The sequence below is a fragment of the Microcebus murinus genome, chromosome 4 (genome assembly GCF_040939455.1).
Source record: "Microcebus murinus isolate Inina chromosome 4, M.murinus_Inina_mat1.0, whole genome shotgun sequence".
Taxonomy (NCBI): Eukaryota; Metazoa; Chordata; class Mammalia; order Primates; family Cheirogaleidae; genus Microcebus; species Microcebus murinus.
In genome coordinates, this window is record NC_134107.1 from 88,377,826 (window position 1) to 88,397,855 (window position 20,030).

At 36.7% G+C, this 20,030-nt stretch overlaps 1 protein-coding gene across 1 annotated transcript in view; it reads left to right on the top strand.

The window, feature by feature from the left end:
* DDX10 (DEAD-box helicase 10) overlaps nucleotides 1-20,030 on the top strand; it is a 258,945-nt gene that overhangs the window by 22,902 nt on the left and 216,013 nt on the right. The window contains exons 8-9 of the mRNA XM_012773746.2: nucleotides 3,189-3,351; nucleotides 8,911-8,995. Coding sequence (XP_012629200.2) covers nucleotides 3,189-3,351; nucleotides 8,911-8,995 — 248 coding nt within the window. The remainder of the gene's footprint in view (nucleotides 1-3,188; nucleotides 3,352-8,910; nucleotides 8,996-20,030) is intronic.

Below are 20,030 nucleotides of genomic sequence, written 5' to 3' on the forward strand. Positions count from 1 at the left end.
TTAAATTATCAGTTGCTTCCTCATCTATCTTTCTGTAGTGCTTTGTTTATATCTTTTAATATTTTTAATAATTTATTTTTTGGAGACAGAGTCTTGCTCTATTGCTGGGGCTAGAGTGTCGTGGCATCAGCCTAGCTCACAGCAACCTCGAACTCCTGGGCTTAAGCAATCCTCCTGCCTTAGCCTTCCGAGTAGCTGGAACTACAGGCATGCGCCACCATGTCCAGCTAATTTCTTCTATATATGTTTTTAGTTGTCTAGCTAATTTCTATTTTTAGTAGAGATGGGGGTCTTGCTCTTGCTCAGGGTGGTATTGAACTCCTGACCTCGAGTGATCCTCCTGTGTTGGCCTTCCAGAGTGCTAGGATTATAGGCATGAGCCACTGCTCTTGGCCTGTATCTTTACTTAGTTAATAAACGCTTCTTGAACACTAGCCCTGGCTAGGAATGAGGAATTCAGAGATGTATAAGAGAACTTGGTCTCTTCCCTTAAAGAGAAGGTCCATGGTGTTTGTGCGTGTGTGCCACTTCTCTAATATATTTCAGATTCTTGATGACATATATAGTGTATAAATCAATTCTAGACTTGCAGCTTTTGTAGTAGGTTAGCATAATAAATACACAGGTGAGCTCTCCAGCTTATAGGAAGGTAAGTGGTGATCTGTTTGTTATTTACTAAACCAGATCATTTTACCATGCAATTAATTTATTTTTAGAGATGGGGTCTTGCCTGTCTTCCAGGCTAGAATGCAGTGGCGCACTCATAGCTCACTGTAACTTCAAATTCCTGGGCTTAGGCAATCCTCCCACCTAAACCTCCCATGTAAAGAATGACTTTAGTTTTTATAGGACCTATTTTAGATTTTCAAAATTTTACATCTCCCATCTCCTAAATAAGTGTTGGTTTTTTTAAAAAAAATCTATTTTGAGTTCTGTTTAAAGTTTCTACTCTGTAATATTCTACTTTTCCTTTTACCACAGTAGATGAAGTATCCTTCCTTGTGTCTATGACCAGCCCTTCTAGTGTGTTCTAGGCTCTGTCCTCTGACTTGTACAAGGTGTTTGCTACTGCAAATATCTACTTTCTCTGTTGGATTTTCTTTTCTCCCTATTCTTTAATATAGTCCATATTAAGAGTAAAAAAAAAAACAAGTCCTATGTCTCTTTTCAATCAATGCCTCTTTTCTCTGTCCTTTTCATAGAAAACTTTTCTAAAGACATAACTTTACTAAGTGAATCACGTTATTGCCTCCTGTGCTCTCATTAGTCTTCCACTGAATCAGCGATTATTAAGAGATACAGCTTTCCAGAATCAGTGCTTAGTTATTAGTCCTTATTTTATTTGGCCTCTCAGGAGCATTTGTTATAGCAGACCGTTCCCTCCCTCTCAAAACCAGTCATCTTTAGACACTTGTGACTCCACACTCATTAACCCTGCCCCGATTCTTTTTTTTTTCTGCTCTATTTTAACCCTCCTGTGCTGCTAGGTTCTCTGTTTACCACTGCAATTGGGAGCGCCTTAGACCTCTACTCTGTCCTTTTTCCATTTATGCTCTCTTTCTGGGTAACCTTGTTAGTTTCATGCCTTTTAATTCATCTATATGTTAACTGCCAAATCCATATCTCAAGCCCTGATTGCTTTCCTGAGCTCTAGACTTATATATCCACTTGACTACTGCATATTTCCAATTGTGTGTCTAGAAGGCATTTCAAACTTAACATGCGTAAGAGTTCATATCTCCAGATCTGCTTCCTCCAGCTCTTCCTCATTTCAAAAGACTGACCTTTAAATTCCTATCTTTATCCCATATTCAATCTGATAACTCACTAGCTATCACTTCTCACCACCTCCCATGCTACCAGTGCAGTCTGGACCATGCTTAATGTTCTCCTGGCCTTCTAATTGGCCTCTTTATTTCCCCACTTTCTTACAGTTTTTCCACATGTAGCCAGAGTGATCTTTGGAAAGTAGAAACTATAATAAAGCACTGCCTTGCTTAAAACCCTCTAATGACTTTTTGTAAGTTAGAATTAAACTCTATACTTAGAACCTATGTGGCTTTATTTACATACGTCTATCCCAGCTAGTTTGTTAAAGAGCAGGAATTTGAGGTCAGTCTGGATTTAAGAGATGTAGGTTGTAGAAAGTTTGAATGAACTCAGTTTATACTTCCTGAATTTCCATTGTACTTTTCCTGAGATTGAATGACTAATGATTAGGTAACAAGTCATTTTGTAATTCACTTGGTTTTACATTCTTTACTTTCAACAAAGTTGAAGAGATACTTTAATGGAGTTATTAGCTGATCACCAAAAATTATTTATATATATCATGATTTTTGGCATGTTTTGTAGGAACTGAAAGAGTTAAACTTTGAGTCCTTTTTCTCTATTTTGTGAACAGATTTTAACACCTATATGAGGAAAAATGATGCTGAACTCTGTTTCAGTCTAGCAATTCTTAGTATCCATTTATGAGTACATAAGATAAAGAGAACTAAAACAATCAGCTCCATTTAGTCCTATACATTTGCAATAATTTTATGTCTAACAGTTTATGAAATCCTAACATTTCTTGGTTAGTTCTGTACTACTAATTTTTGTATTATTAATTACTCAGTCTGAGAAGAAAGTTAAAGCAACTTATGGCCATAGGAAATTAAAACTATGTATATCAATTTTAAGTTTTACAGAAAATTTAGTTATGATAACATGAATATAAGACTTTCAGGTCTCAAACTTAAGATGTGATTCTGTGAGGTCAGGAAATAGAAATGTGAACTAAAGGAAGAAGGAAATAAAATTTCTTTTTGTTAAAGTGTTTCTTTAGACTTTTCACTTGGTTGATAGTATCAAATTGTGCTGCTATTTAGAATTCATTGAATATGTTTATGAGAGATAAGTGTCTACTTTAAAACATCAAAATTTATCAAACTATATTCTTTGCAACTATTCAGATTCAGAAAGATTTCAGATAACATAAGAATGTAAGAAGAGCATTTGAAAAAAAATTTAAGGAAATATGTGAGCAAAAATGTTTGACTAGACTACATTTCCATTTCTCTGCTCCGTATTTAACTTTTTTTAATTGGTAAAATTTGTGCTCCTAATACATTCTTGCTGTTCATCTTATAAGCTTTACTACTGCCATCTGTAAGTACCAAACTTATTCTTCTGTTAATGCCCAGGTTCAGTATCTGTACCGTGTGTTCTGCCGGCTGCGTCCTGGTATTTCTATCCTTGCCCTCCATGGTCGACAGCAGCAGATGAGAAGAATGGAAGTCTATAATGAATTTGTCCGTAAGAGAGCTGCAGTACTCTTTGCTACTGATATTGCAGCCAGGGGGCTGGGTAAGAGACTTTCCTACCATGAAATTTCTGTGATCTTGGGGAACATAATTTGCTATAAGGTATATTTTGGGAACTCTAATAGGCTCAAATAATTGGGCCTTTTTTTATTTTGTAAGAGAAAAATAAGTAAATTGGTAGCAGTTAATTAATGTTAAGGATGTGTGGTATAAATTTCCATAATATTTGCATCTTTTGTGCTCTTACCATTGTTTCATGATAATTATACTGTAGATTCCTGAGCAGCCTACAAAATCAAAGGAGGATTGAAAGTTTAAAGATACAAATACAATTCCTGTTTCTTTGAAAATTTGAATCTTGTTTATAGGTATCAAACTCATTTAACAAATCAGTGAAGTCCATCTTTTCACCAGCCATTCTAATTTTTATCCTAAAATCACTACATTTATTTAAATTTTCAAAAAGCCACTGTGTTGATAGGCAACTTGAGGTTTTGTGGGAGTGGGATGAGGATGGAAGTATTAAATAATAGAGGAAAACTAGTTTAGAGATAAGAACAGAGGATGAGAACAAATGATGAGAATTTGAATCCTTCAATCACTTTATTTTGTCATATTTATTAATTTTGGCAAGTTTTAAACATACACAAAATAGAATAAGTCTAATCTACTGTCATATACACATTACCCAGCTTTAGTAATCTTTTTCTTAATCCCTTCTCCTGTTACTCTTGGAGTATTCTAAAATGTATCTTGGACATACCAGTTCATCCACAAGTGACTTGGAGATAGTAGCCAAGTATGCATATTTTCAAAGTTCTCTAGGCTATTTTCTCAGTTCCACAATAACCCATCCTTCACCCTCCATTTGACTATAGTTTTGTGAAACGTTTTATCTGTTTTATATCTCACTCTGATTTTCTTTTTTTTTTTTTTTCTTTTTTGAGACAGAGTCTTGCTCTGTCTTGCTCTTGTCCAGGTGGAGTGGAGTGGCATCATGATAGCTCACTGTAACCTGGAACTCCTGGGCTCAAGCAATCCTCCTGCCTTAGCCTCCTGAGTAGTTGGGACTATAGGCACTTGCCACGACACCTGGTTACTTTTTCTATTTTTAGTGGTGATGGGGTCTCCTCTTCAGGCTGGTCTAAAACTCCTAAACTCAAGCAGTCCTCCCATCGGCTTCCCAGAGTGCTAGGATTATAGACATGAGCCACTGTGCCCAGCCTCACTCTGATGTTTGAACCTGAAGTAGTTTGGGTCACAAAAGCCAATTTTGAACTGAAATTTACTCCTTTTAAGGGCCAGATTACCTTTTTAAAAATTAAAAGATAATTTTAAAAACAGACATAAATCATCGACTCACAATGAATAGATATAAATATTTTGTCATCTTCCTTGAATTTTGATAGAAATTAATCGATATAGTCCTTTGTGTACCCTTTCCCTGTGCCATTTTATTCCCCGTTTGCCCCAAAGTTACTGTCATATTTGGTGTGTAACCTTTATAGTAGTTAAAGGTTCTTCACCTCTAGTCTGAAGAATCTATGATAGAATTTGGTGAGTCTGTGAACTTGGATGAGGGAAAAAATCATATTTTTTTTACTAGCCTTTAACTGAAATTTAGTGTTATGAATGTGAACGACAAACTATTGAAGTTTTAGTAGTATCTGTGACTTCATCACCAATTGAAGTCATATTTTCATTTTACATTAGTTTTTACAGGTATCTTGAAATATTGTTTACACTTGGTACTAATTTGGTATAGGAATTATTAGACGCACAACTAGGTCATGTTTAGTGTGTTAGTAAATATGCATATACATTATATTAACAGTCCAGTAAAAATGTCTGTATGTCATTGTTTCTTATATTCCTATGTTTTTATGCATTGAAACAATTCTGAGAAGAGGTTCATAGGCTTTATGACATAAGTATCAAGAGCCTCTTCTAGTTTATTTCTGAAGGAAATACTTTATGCGCTTGTATTTGTAAACACTATATAGTACTGGGTGTTTTAAAAGTTCATGTAAACAATATCGTATACTAGTCTATGACTTTTGAAGTCTATCCATGTTGATGTATAAAGATCCAATATTTATATAGAATGTCCTATAGTGTTAATCTATCTAGTTACATATTTATTCCTGTAATACTGGACATTTAAGTTGTTTCTATTATAGTTTTTCCTGTTACACAAATGTGCAATGAATATCTTGAAGCTCTCTTACATAAACGTCTAAGAACTTTAGAATATACTATTATCTTTTTTTTTTTTTTTTTTGAGACAGAGTCTCGCTCTGTTGCCTGGGGTAGAGTGCCTAGCTCACAGCAACCTAAAACTCCTGGGCTCAAGCAATCCTTCTGCCTCAGCCTACCAATTAGCTGGGACTACAGGCATGCGACCATGCTCGGCTAATTTTTTCTATATATATTTTTTTCGTTGGCCAATTAATTTCTATTTTTTTTAGTAGAGATGGGGTCTCACTCTTGCTCAGGCTGGTTCAAACTCCTGACCTTGAGCAATCCGCCTGCCTTGGCCTCCCAGAATGCTAGGATTATATGCGTGAGCCACCGTGCCCGGCCAGAATAAACTACTTTTTTAAACTTTGTCCATTTTATTTTTTAATAAATAGTACATGTATATGGGTAACAATGAGTTATAATGAAACATAGCAGACCCTGCTCTGTCCCTTCTCACTCCCTAGAAGCGACTACTTAAAACTTATTTTTTTTCTGGTATTTTAATCCATATTCCTAAGTAATCCTCTACTGCCATTTTTTAATCTATCAAGTTTAGAGATTATCCCAAGACTTCCTTTTATAACTTCTCTAACAATCATCTCTGTTCTGCTACCCCTGTCTTTCCTTTTATTTCATGATTTTTGGTTAAATATTTCATGTTTACATTGTTTCAATTATAATTGTTTATTGCAGGAAACAATGTACTAAGATTACTGTCTCATACTTTTGTGTTTTTGAGGTAATAATTGAGTTAATTTTCTGTGTTCCCAGTTATAAATTCTCAAGTGTTCCAGTAGATGTCATGTTCTATAACTATTCACTGTTCTGTTTCTTTTCTCTTCAGATCTCCCTCTTGTAGGCTTCTGCCTCCAGCTCTAAGCTAGACTGGTTGCTCCTTAAGCCTGATGCACATCTCTCATCCTGGGACTTTTCTTGCCAGATTATCTGTCGTAATTTTCTTGTCTTACTACTTACTTTTAAAATAAAGCTCATTCCCCTATAGTTTCATAAGGGTGCATGGGACGTAAAGTGAGTCCTTGCATGTCTGCTAATGGCCTATTCTTGATTTATAATTGGATTGGCAGTGGAATTCCAGGTTGAAGTTTTCTCTTAGAAACTTATAAGTATTTTCTATTGTCTCCTAGTAGTCAGGATTCTGTTGAGAAGATGTTTGGTTTTCTGATTCCGTCTTGTTAACCCTCTTTTCTTTTTCTGGATATTCCTAGGATTTTCTCTTTATCCAGTGTTCTTACATTTTATGATATACTATAGTGTGAGGTCCTAGTTGTGCAGGCATTCATTGTGCTTTTTAGTCTAGACCAGCACTGTTTAATAGAATTTGCTATGATGATTAAAATACTCCATGTCTGCAAATGTCGTATACTATAGTTAGTAGCTACATGTGGCTATTGAACTCTTAAAATGTAGCTAATGGAACTGAGGAAGGATGAATTTTTAATTTTATTTAATTTTAATTAAACTTGGAATAACTATCGTATTGAGCAACATAGAGTAGATACTCATGTCTCTCAGTTGTAGGAAATGTACCTGTGAATTGCTTCTTAGTGTTTTGGTTATATATTCAATATTTACATTATTTTGACTATGTAATTATTTGTTGCAGAGGGAATTAGTGTGCTTAGATTGTTAAATTTTTTTGTGATTTTTTTTTTTTTTCTTGGAATTAGTAACTGTCTTGTTATAAAATTTCTTCCCTTTCTCCCTTATTTACTCTTTCTAGGAGAATATTTGACCTTCTTGATCTTCTAATTTTCCTGTTTTTTTCCTGTTGACCATCTTTGTCCTTTTCTTATTCTTTCTGGAGGATGTCTTTATAGTTCAGCTTTTCTATTGAAATTTTAACTTTTAACCATTATGAACACTTTCTTTATAGCCTTTATTTGGATGCAGTGTTTTCTCTCTGAATATACTAAATTTTTATGTTCTCTTGCCCACATTGTTTGTTTTTCATCTGTCTTTCACATTTAAGGCTTCTCTCAATTGTCTGCATTTGGATGTCATCTTGTATATAACAGTGAGGCACTAAAAACCTATTTAAAGTGATTTGTACATATATGAGGGTTGTTGACTAATGGCTATCATTGTGAGGGGATTTGGACAGAGTTGATCATTTTGTGGAAGGCTCAAAATTTAGACATCTGTTCTCCTTGAGTATTTAGTCTTTCCAGAGAAGAAATTCTCAATCTTTTGAGAACTAAGCTTGCTGCTGGCTCTCTGGAAGCCTAGCAAGGAAGTTGGCAACCAGGCATCTCAGGTAGCATGTAGGCTGTTCCTTAGTACTCCTGTTTTCACTGGTTCTGGTGTCCTGGGCTCTAAAGTCTTTCTCCAGAGTAAAACTCATGGTTTTCTTCAGGAGATCCAACTGTACAGGACAAGGGAGGGGACCTAAGGTTTTCATTGCTGCTTTCAACTCATCTTCCTATCTGTAGCCCTGCATCCTGACCCTGTCCTGTGAGGTACCTGGTTATTTCAAGTCCTGAGAGTTGTTCTAATTACTTCTGTTTTTCTTGGTTCTTCCTCTTCATACTAAAATTCAACCCTTTTGAATAGATTGCATGATGTAGTGACAGTTTTGATGCTCATAATTATCATCTTCTAATATCTTAAAATTTTTTTTTCTTAATGAAAAAAATTTTTTTTATGTATTCCTTAATGTGATTATTTTCATATGTATTACATGTTTTCTAGATGTGCAAGTGGTATATATGTGGACAAGGCAGATTGATTCCTCCATACATTTTTTTCTTTCTCTGACAGAAATTGATCTAAAATCTTTGCAGCAAAATCTATAAATGACTAAAAGTAGTTCTTTTAAGGAGTTGAGAGCAGGATTCTTTGGAAATGAAAACTGCTATAGCCAGAAAATATATATGGAATAATTCTAAGAAATAGAGAGACCTAGAAAAACATCATTTATTCACATGTATGTGGAAACAAGAAAAGTGAACCTTCCATTAAATTTAGAGACCAAGTTTATAGTTCACTAGGACCCCCTGAGAAGCAGGTTTCTTTTTCTTTTTTTTTGTATTCTCCCATGAAACATATTAATAATTCTTTTAGGTCATTAAATGTCATGGTGTTTCATTGTTTGACACAAAGCAGTCTCCTGTGTCAGATATGAAGTAATCTTCACATGTAGTCATTAATTTTAGTTTACTTTGTTAAGTGTTTATTATCTTTTGGTTCATGCAATTAACTTTATTTTTAATAGAGCACACAGATGATATTTATCAGTCTGATGTAATAGAAAGTACTAGCAAACAATATTGTAAAATAAAAATAGTGAAGCAGAGCAGATCTTGAAACTGATTTCTTGACATTCATTATTCTTTTTGTATAGATTTCCCAGCTGTGAATTGGGTTCTTCAGTTTGATTGTCCGGAGGATGCCAACACGTATATTCACAGAGCAGGTAGAACTGCCAGGTAGGTGTACTGGTCTATTTCTTTGCTTTTGATGCTATCTAAAAAACAAAGCATGCTTTTCCAACTGTAGACAAAGAATGGAGAAATTCAGGTACATGAATGCTGTTTTGGTATTTTGTGGTATGAGTTGATAGCAGCTTGACAGCTATTGTAAATCATTATGGCTGAGACTTGATTAGTGCTGAGAAAAATCCATGACAATCTTATTTTAGTTTTATGTTTTAACTTTCCCTTACTAAACTTTTCCCCAGAATTGTTCATTGAACATTATCTCATTGAATCTTATGACCTCTCAGGTATAGGACTACAGTAATCATCCGTTATCCTCAGGGGATACTTTCCAAGGCCCCCAGTGGATGCCTGATTCTCAGGTGGTACTGAACTCTATACTGCACGGTTTCGTGTGTGTGTGTGTGTGTGTGTTGTTTTTAAATCTGATGACTGAGATGGCTACTAAGTGACTAAGGATGAGGAGTGGACGGGGAGTGGACGGGGAGATGGGGGATACGTAGAGGGTAGCTTCCAGCAAGGCCTCTAATTCCTGCACTAGGAAGAAAGGAAAAAGAAATCCAGGATTCCAAATTGCCTTGCCTCTTATTAGAGCCTGTGCCCAAAAAGAGTACAAGATCTAGACTAGATCATTCAATCTCTATTTTCAGATGAGGAAATTGAATCTTTGAGCAGTTACCAACTTGTTTGAAGGTATGCAGAGCCAGGATTTGAACCCAGGCAGTCTGACTCTTCTAGTCTAGATCTTGTGCTCTTTTTGGGTATAGGCTCTAACAAGAGGGAAGGCAATTTGGAATCATAGATTTTTTTCCTTTCTTCCTACTGCAGGAATTAGAGGCCTTGCTGGAGGCTACTCCCTAAGCCCCCCTCCCTCTGAACTTTTCCTCCCCATAAAAGCTTAAGAGCTATGAGGAAATTGTGTAGTAAAGAACATAGTAAAGTCAGTCATTTGGAACTAAATGGCATAGAAAGGTATGTGAATGAATGAAAAAGGATTACGTGACATGTCATTGCTGTTGAGGTAGCAGTGAAGCTGGGAGATGAATGTTGTCAGTAGAATTGTAGGTGGTTAATATCTTTCTGGATAGCATTTGGTAATACTTATCAAAAGCCTTAGAGTTCTTCCTTTTGCCTTAGTAATTCTATATTCAGAAATGTATCTTCAGAAAATAGATGAAGAAAGTTTCAGTAAACATGTCTGTCTTACTGATATTTGTAATGGTTAAGAATTGGAAATAACCTAAATACTAATCACAATAAGATTATGATTAGCCACAGATGGAGTATTTCTCCTCTTACATTTTAATTCCATTTCCTTTCTCATCAAAACTGGGTGATTGGGTATTATATAAATTTCAGAGTTGGTCTAACTGGACCAACAGTTGCTTCTGATTTCAAGCCACAAACTTTTCTTGAAGGCTTTCCAAGGGCTGGCGGGAACTTGAGGCCCAAGCACAAAGACTGTGCTTCTCTGTCAGGCTTGCTTTTCCACCTGCCCTGTGCCCACTTCAGCAAGTGGCCCCAGGTATAATAGTGTCCTCTATCCTTTGCTTATTTGGGAAGACCATTTGGAGTTTAGTTATTCTAGATTTCTTTGTATTTATAGTTTTTGGATGGCTTTGAAGAAAAACATTTTTTTTTTTTTTTTTTTGTATATGGTGACTTGTTTATTTCAGCTGAAGGGAAGGTTTTTCATGTCTTTCTGTGACCTAACAAAAAGTAGAGCTCTTTTCCTGTTTTTCTAATTTTTATAACATGTTTGAATGTTTAAAGGTTTTTATTTTTGTTTGATTCAGATTTGCTCCAGGGGCCGTCTTTAAACATGGTTTATAATCAAAATGTACTCACTTAAATGTGTTCCTTGTGACTAGCATGAAAGAAGGGAGAGAATAGTACAACAGTGAAAGACTATCTTAAAATGGGATATATGTACTAGAAGGTTCAAAAGTGAGTCTTTTTTGAGACAGTCTTGCTCTGTTGCCCCAGATAGAGTGCAGGGGCCTCATTGTAGCATACTGCAACTCCAAACTCCTGGGCTCAAGGGATCCTCCTGCCTCATCCTCCCAAGTAGCTGGGACTCAGGCGCTTGCTAATTTTTCTGGCCTAATTTTTCTATTTTTAGTAGAGATGGGTTCTCACTGTTGCTCAGGCTGGTCTCAAACTCCTGAGTTCAATCAATCCTCCTGCCTCGGCCTCCCAGAGTGCTAGGATTATAGGCATGAGCCACTGTGCCCGGCCAAAGTAAGTCTTTTAATTGCAATTAATGATGTATATTTGAATAGTAGGTAGGACTGGGTTTTGTTTATGATGTCATTGTACATTCAGACAAATTTGTCTGTAGAATTTTTTTCTTGTATCTAAGTGATGTAGGTAAAATAGCAGTCTGTTCTCTTTTCCATTTTATAAGAAGGTGCATGGTGCCTCAGTGGTATTTAATTTGCTGGGCATATGATCCAATTATTCATAGTGAGATATTCTGTGAAGTCGTTGGTGATGGTTGGTGGAAAGATTCACTGTATAACTGTCCTCAGTAAATGTATAAACTTGTATGTGTACTCATATGCACATTTGTATTCTGTGGTCCTGCAGGCCTCTGGATAGGTAAGATTGGATGTGGTATCTCAGAAGCACATTAGGTGCCTTTTATTTTATTTTTTGCTTTTTCCTATTTTATGTATTTATTACATGTTTTCTAGATGTGCAAGTGGTATATATGTGGACAAGGCAGATTGATTCCTCCATACATTTAGCAGTAAAATTATTCTCCCCATATGAAGGTTATTGGACATCTCCATATATCAGGGGTCCTAGAAGGGTAAATATTTCAGGGTTCTTGATTCTTGGAGAAGTTGTTGAAAATCTTATGTAGTTGAACATGTTGTGAGCATTCAGTTTGATTTTAATGACTATGGAGATGAAGAGTTAGAACATCACAATGATTGTGTCTAATGAGAGATAACTAATTTGAAAAAATGTTTTTAATGTAATTTCTAATGTGGTTCATTAATTTTTAAAGTACAAGCCTGTTTGACCCTTTGTAACCAATTAAAAATATTTTGAATTGACTCTTTTAGATGTATAGTCAGTGGAAAGGTTTAGCATATGTAATGTTTATTTTTTTCTTTGACAGTTTAAAAGTTGCCATTAATGGGCTTAGAGATAATTAGAAAGTTTTGTGGGCCATGAGACTGAATAATTGAATTGAATAAAGGCTAAATTAAAATTTGAAACTAATTAAAATCTTGTGTATTCGGCTGTAATTACAACCAGGTTGCCAGATAGTGTTTGCATTTGGAGTTGAACTATAGTTTATGGATATAGAAAAATTAATTAACAAAATAGCTAAGGTTTGGGGAATCTGGGTGTGTTTTTTTTTTTTTTTTTTTACTTTTATCTAAATAAAAACAAAGAGTGATTCAGATACTTGTACTTCAGGCCTTGAAGTACTTTATTCTGTCTTAATTTATTTACTGTCTAAAAATCGTTTTCTCTACAGCAATTGAGAAATTTCCTTCCATCCCTTAATCATTCTACAACCTTTCTAACAAAATAATCTCCTTTAGAGACAAGTGAGGCAAAGGATATGAATAGTTTTATAGTGCTGTATCCTGTGATACATTCTGTCACTTAAATGCAGTTGTGTTTAGGGCTAAAATTTCTTGAGATACACAAAACCAAGCTCTTCCATTGCTTTTAAAAATGTCCAGTTGAAAATAGAACAGGTTTGGGAATGGAAAACAGACATCAGATACTCCTAATTTTAAACGCTTTTTTGGGGGGAGGGTGTGGGTAGAAGATGGGAGTTTATAATATAAACTATTTTCTTCTCCAGAGTAGTGGGAGGCAAAATAATCTGAGCAGTATTCCAATTTAGCCTTATTTGCTTGGCTGCATTTTGTAGCTCTCAGAAATTTTGAGTAATTTAGGTAGCAGGATGTGATCCACTAGGGGACAGCAGAGGCCAAATCTTTGCATTGCACACTCATCAGCAACAGTTTAGATTTTAACAAATATGAAGATGGAAACTAGCTAAAATTTCTCATAACTTGTGAAGAGTCCATGGTTTGTTTGTGAAAAAATACTAGTACTTTATGGAATAGATAATGAGAACTTTTATAGTGTCTTTAATTGGTTTGTGAAATGAAATAATAAAAGTGAAAAGACAATTTCCATGAGCATTAACTTACTTAAGCTTACCGTGTATATCCTAGATATAAGATAGGAACAGTCTTTGCCAGTGAAAATTCTCATTTCTCTCATCCCTTTAGCTTAGATTTGTGAAGGTGCTATCTTCACTCTGTTCTTCCTAGATAGAGGCTGATCCTTAAATGGCCTTTTGCCTTTGTCTGTTCATATGTAGGATTTAAAGGTAGAATAAGAGGTCACAGCAAATTTTTTATTTTGCATCTTGGAGCAGTGAGGAGCTGGGGTAGAATATAGCCAATATAGCTATAGAGGCAGATAAGAGGGCTGGTATTTCTTAGTTTACTATTTCCCATGCAAACCCCACTCCCTTCTTCTGTCTGGTCACTACAGCAGACAGAATAACCCTTCTAAAATAAGTCAGATCATGTCATTCCTCTTGTGGTTTCACATTGAGTCATTACTCAGTGAAAATCAGTGACCTCCTGGGCCTATGCTATTCTTCTCCCATCCCGCATTTCCTATTATTCTTTTGTTCCTTATGCTCCATGCTGGTCTTGCTGTTTTCTGTGCTTGCCCTTGCCTAGGGTCTTTATATCAGCTTTCTCTCCTGCTGGAATGTATTTTCCTTGAGTCTCTACCCGCTATCTTCCTTGCCCTCCCCAACCACTCCCCCTTACCCTGGTCTACATTCTTTTTTTTCCATTTAGCTCTTACCACCTTCAGATACACTAGAGCATTTACTTAGTATATATTTTTAATTGTTTCTTTCTCTTTATTAGATTGTAAGTTCCATAAAGGCGATAGTGTTTGTCTACTGTATGAGTGTACCTTAGTACAGGACCTGGCATACAGTAGACATTAGAGATGATAAATCAGACTCGTGAATCAGATTATACCTAGTATGTTAATTATCCTAATATGTTATTTATTGTATAGCAAATTGCCCACATTTAGTGGCTTAAAACAATAAACATTTATTTTACAGTTTCTGTGGATCAGGAATCCAGGTGTGGCTCAGCTGGGCCCTCTGGCTCTGTCTGTCACAAGGCTACAATCAAGGTGTCCTGTGGTACTTTAACGCTTGACTGGGGATGGATCCATTTCTAAGTTCATTCACATGGTGGTTGACAGATTCATTTCTTTCCTAGCTTTTGGTCAGAGGCACTTCTCAGTTCCTTTTCATGTGGCCTTCTTCATAAGGCAGCTCATAACTTGGTAACTGACCTCACCAGAGAGAATAAACAAGAAGGTAAGGGAGAGAAAGATAGCAGTAATATGTTTTGTGACCTAGACTTGGAAGTCACATTCCATCTTAACTGTTACATCTTCATAGTTGTATGTCAGCCCTGCTCATTGTCGGGGGAACTGCACAAGGGTGTGAATACCAAGAGGAACAGATAATCGGGAGGCATTTTAGAAGTTGCCTATCATACCCAGTGTCAAATTTTACTATTAATTTAAAGGATAAGGCAATCCTGAGGTAAACTTGAAGCAGGAAGAGGTCAGGGACCTCTATTATAACTCCGTGGGTTTTTCCTTGCCACATTAGGGTGTGCTCTAGCCTGGATTAACATGGAAGATTCCAAGTGATGTGTGGCTATGACTTACATAGATGGGCCATTTGTATACTCGGTTACAAAACTCACCTCACCAGAGATTCTTACCCCTTGAACCCATAAATTGTGAACAACTATGGTATGTCCTATTGAAAGTCTCTCATGGGTGAAGACTAATGCTAGGAAATACCATGTTTGTTTCTCAGGAGGTCTGTCTTCTCAGGACGCCTGTCATTAGTACATTTTATGATGAGATTTGACCATACCACTTTTTTTCTGAGGTGTAGAGGGGAAGGAATCTTTCTTCCTACCCCTCACCGCTGTACCACACAGAGAATGAATAGATTGAGACTTAGAAATTTCCTAAAACTCAGTAAATTAAAAAAAAAATAAACTCAGTAAATATTTGTGAGTAAATGAATAAACTCATTTTGTCCATAGAATAACTTTATGAAAGAGATTCTCTTATTAGAAAGCTTTCTTAGAGACTTTGAGGTAAAATGTGTCTAAAATTACTCAGTTTAGTAAGTACCAGGCCTGGGATTTATACTTGGGTCTTTCTGACTCTATAGCTCATTTTTGCTGATGTGCTCAAATCCAGTTGTTTACATTTAACGGATTCTTGTGATTGCAGTTCCCAAGCAGGGCTTCTAGAATGCATGAAAGCCGTACTTGGAGAAGGAAGGTAGATGTTTCTAGATCTGTCACTTATGGTCACGAATGTAAAGTATGTATATTTTCCTTCTTTGGACTATGAGAGGCAGATATCCCATAGTTGTTCAATTGCTGCCTTTAAAAATCAGGAAACTTAGGTTTGAGTTTGACTTTGTCACCTAATGGCTAATGTACCCTTGGACCAGTTTATAAACTCTCTAAGCCTCCTCCCACACCCCCTGCCCCAGTAAAATGGGATTAATCATATAACTCTATTTCCTGAAAATACAGTCTTAGGAAGTGTTAGCACCACTCTTATTTGAGTTTTCTTTTTATTTTTATAAATTTAGCCTTAAAAAATTCTGTACTGGGAACAGAGTTGATAAGTTTAATGATTTCTGTCCTTTCTCTGTGAACTCCATAAATCCTTTTTCCTAATCAGTTTCCTGGAAGCTTTCCATGTAATATGTATTAGCCAGCTTGGTTTCTTTCTAATTATTTTACAGTAAACTTCATTTGTCACTGTGAAGCCTGTCATGGTATACCTGTTTGTTACTCGAGGTCCTAGGGTACAGATGACTTTTTTTCTCAGAATATTTCTAAACCTGTCCTTTTTCCTTTTTCAAATCCTGAGTAGTCTTTAAATGTTCTGTAAGTCAGATACTCTTTTCCCTGAAATAAGTTCTCCTTTGTACCATGTTGTGCAGGAAGAACAGAACAGTTGGACTCAGATTCCTTATGGCTGTCTTTCTGCATCTGCATGACAAACTGCACTGTTTTTCGACAGTGACATGAAATTTTGGGGGATGGTAAAGCTGAGGTATAGGGAGATTAAAAGGAGATATAGGGCAAGAAAAAGAGACTGCAATGGCAAAGTGTGACCAACAAATGTTTCTTTCTCCACCTCTCGATTATGCTTGTGTTGTGAACAATGACTAGTATATCAGTAGATTTGTAGAGCTTTGAATCATAAAGGGACCTAGATTCAATTGTATAATGTATAAATAAATAACAAAATGTCTTACCCAAAGTTTAGTAACTTGTATTTTATTACAAAATGCTTAATCGCTATGCAGATTCTGGACAATAACAGCAAAATAACTAAAATCACCAGAAATCCACCACCCAGAAAACCTTTTTATGCATGTATGTATATATATATTTTTTCTAATTTCAAAAATAGGATTGTTCTAAATAAACCTTTATGTAACTTGACTTGTAAACTAGAGTTGTGGTCGCCAATCCCTGGGCTGTGGACTGGGCTGCAGTCCCCTACGTGGCCTGTTAGGAACATGGCCACACAGCAGAAGGTGAGGAGAGGGTGAGGGAGTGAAACTTCATCTGTATTTACAGCTGCTCCCCATTGCTTGCATCACCGCATAAGCTCTGGCTCCTGTCAGATCAGCAGTGCCATTCGATTCTTATAGGAGCATGGGACCCTTCTGGAAACTGCTTATGTGAGGGATCTAGGTTGTGTGTTCCTAATGAGAATCTAATGTTTGATGATCTGAGGTGGAGCTGAGGTGGTGATGCTAGCACTGGGCAGGGGCTGCAAATACAGATTTCATTAGCAGAGAGGTTTGACTGCACAATAAATGTAATGTGCTTGAATCATCACGAAATCATCCCCCCCCCCCCCCCCCCCCCCCCCGCGCCAAATCCTTGGCAAATTGTCTTTCATGAAACCCGTCCCTGGTGCCAAAAAGGTTGGGGACCACTGACCTAGAGAACCAGGCTGGGAGAACTAAGAGGGGCTAGGCAGTTGTGAACAGGGCCAGATCATGGTAGGACAATAGTTGAAGGGATGGATGAGCAAAGTTTAAGGGCTGGAGACACGACTAGAATGGAGTTGTTGTGTTAGGGAACCTGAATTGGAATAGTTAAGGATTATTGGCTCTTGGGTAGAAGGCAGATTATTGCCAGAATGGCAGGTTTTGTTTTCCCCTTCCCTCTGGCGACAGTTGGTTTGAAAGTTATTTCAGTGGAAGAATTACCATGTACATCCAGGCCAGTCAATGGTGTGGGTCTCCTGTTTTAGCTAGAAATACTAGTGAGCTGTAGGACATGGACTTAAGTTTCCTGATATGGGTTAGACAATTATGATCAGTCTGTTGAGAATCCTTGAGTTTGGAAGGAGTTCTGGTATAACTGAAAAAGCAGTGGATTTGGAAATTTAAAGTCTCTGATACATAGTGACCAGCTGATTATAGGGCAACTTCTGGGCCTCTCAGGAACTTTATTTTGTATTTGCCACCTCTGCTGGTTTGTTTGCTTTTAAGATTAGCAAATTAACATAAAGTGCTTGATAAACTTGGAAGGGCTTCATAAATGCAATGTGGAATTGGTGAAATGCAATTTTATTTCAGATGCAGGGCTTTTTATATGGTGCCCAGAACATCTCTTAAAACCTTTCATGGTCGGCCGGGCGAGGTGGCTCACGCCTGTAATCCTAGCTCTCTGGGAGGCCGAGGCGGGCGGATTGCTCAAGGTCAGGAGTTCAAAACCAGCCTGAGCAAGAGCGAGACCCCGTCTCTCCTATAAATAGAAAGAAATTAATTGGCCAACTGATATATTATAGAAAAAATTAGCCGGGCATGGTGGTGCATGCCTGTAGTCCCAGCTACTCGGGAGGCTGAGGCAGAAGGATCGCTGGAGCCCAGGAGTTTGAGGTTGCTGTGAGCTAGGCTGACGCCACGGCACTCACTCTAGCCTGGACAACAAAGCGAGACTCTGTCTCAAAAAAAAAAAACAAAACCTTTCATGGTGACTGTAGTTAATGGCAGTCTATTATATTCTTGAAAAATGCTAACAGTGGATATAAAATGTTTTTACCAAGAAAATAACTATGTGAGGTAATACGTATTTTAATTAGCTAAATTTAACTGTTCCACAATATGTATAGACTTCAGAAGAGCATGTTGTACATAATAAGTAATACAATTTTACCTATCAATTTAAAGTAAATTTTTGAAGACAAATCTGTCTAAACATAGTTTTAAAATGTAGGTCTTTTGAAGAACATTTCTTATATATAAATTTAGCCTTGGGACTTGGATATTGCTTTTGAAGTCTAAAAGCTCATGGTAAATAAACTTTATTTCTATAAGCATTAAAAAAAGCTTATGTCTTTAAAAAAGTGCTTTTATTGAAATAAAAGCTTACTGGAAAATTTTGGGTATCAGTTTGTGGGAGCTAATTTGTGCTTTACATTGTTTCCGGGTAAAGATTTGTGTAATGTAAAACAGATAAAAAGGCCAGTGATCTTTTTAATAGATCCTTGCCTTGTAGGATTTGACTCTGGATATTTTCCAGTTTCCTCTGGGAATCTTTTTTTTCTAAATTTCACTGTTGCAATCTGTCTAAACCTTGCGTACCCTCTTAGGTATTTTCTCTTAGCTATGGCTTTAAAAGGTTTGGTCATGGCCCCTTTGTGGCTTTAATCCTGATTTATCCTCCTGGGTTCTCCCTGAGAATGGGTAGATAAGAGGTTTAGGTGACTAACTGCGTTATTGTTTCTCATGAGTCAGTTGGAAGATCAGAGAACATTCAGTGGATGCCTTTGTTGTCTCCTAAAGATTTCTCCTACCCCCTTGTCACAGTTCTTGCCCTATGTAGACTTGTGGGCCTGTTTACTTCGTCTTGTCTGTGAATTTGGATATAGGATGTTAATAGGGTTGACTGTCTCTCAACCCACTGTTTTCCTCCTTCCTAATTGTTACACACAAAATAAGCCTTTCTACTTTTGAAGGTAATTTACTTCATCTCAGGAGTCTGGCTGCCCTGAGGCATTTTGGTAAGTGTACTGCTTAGTGGTCAGTATTTAACCTGTCTTTGGGTGAAGTTTCTCAGATACCTTGCCTCAGGGTATTAGCCCACTACTTTATATACTGCTGCCTTCATGCATGGTGTAGTCCAATACTGTTTAGGGGGACTGCTACAAATTTATATTTTGTTATAGTAAATGAAGATGGAAAACTTTGGATCATGTTATTCTATGTCAAAATACAATGAGGTAAAGTGTTTGGTGTACTGGTCCTTCAGTTATGTAACGGATAGAGAAAGGAGTCAATTGTATGTTCAGCTTCACTGTTCCCTTCCTGTTGACTAGAAAAAAAAACAAATGAGCATGAAGAAGACAAAAGTATTCACTGGACTCTCAAATGCTGCTTTTTCTCTGTGGAAAACTTGACTGCTTCATCTATATATCCCTTCCTAATCTTCAGGTCTCAGTTTAGTATTTAGTACTCCTCAGGGCAGTACCATCTTTCAGTAAGTCAAAGCCAGTTTTTCCCTCCTGCATTTGATAAAATTCTACTTAAATGCAGTGTTATTTAGTCTCTGTATGTAGAGATATTTCAGGGACTTGAAAAACAGGCTGTAATGTGCTTTTCTAGCAATCTTTGCTGTTGTCTGATTATGTATTCTATCTTCAGTGGAGTTTCTCCTCTTTTTCTTTTTTTGTTCATTGTAACATAGTTTCCTTGTGTGTCTGGCTTTCATTTCTTTGTTTATGCCGTTCTCCTACTCTAGAACACCTTTAGCCTTTTCTATTCTGGCCATCTTTTTTTTTTTTTTTTTTGAGACAGAGTCTCGCTTTGTTGCCCAGGCTAGAGTGAGTGCCGTGGCGTCAGCCTAGCTCACAGCAACCTCAAACTCCTGGGCTCGAGTGA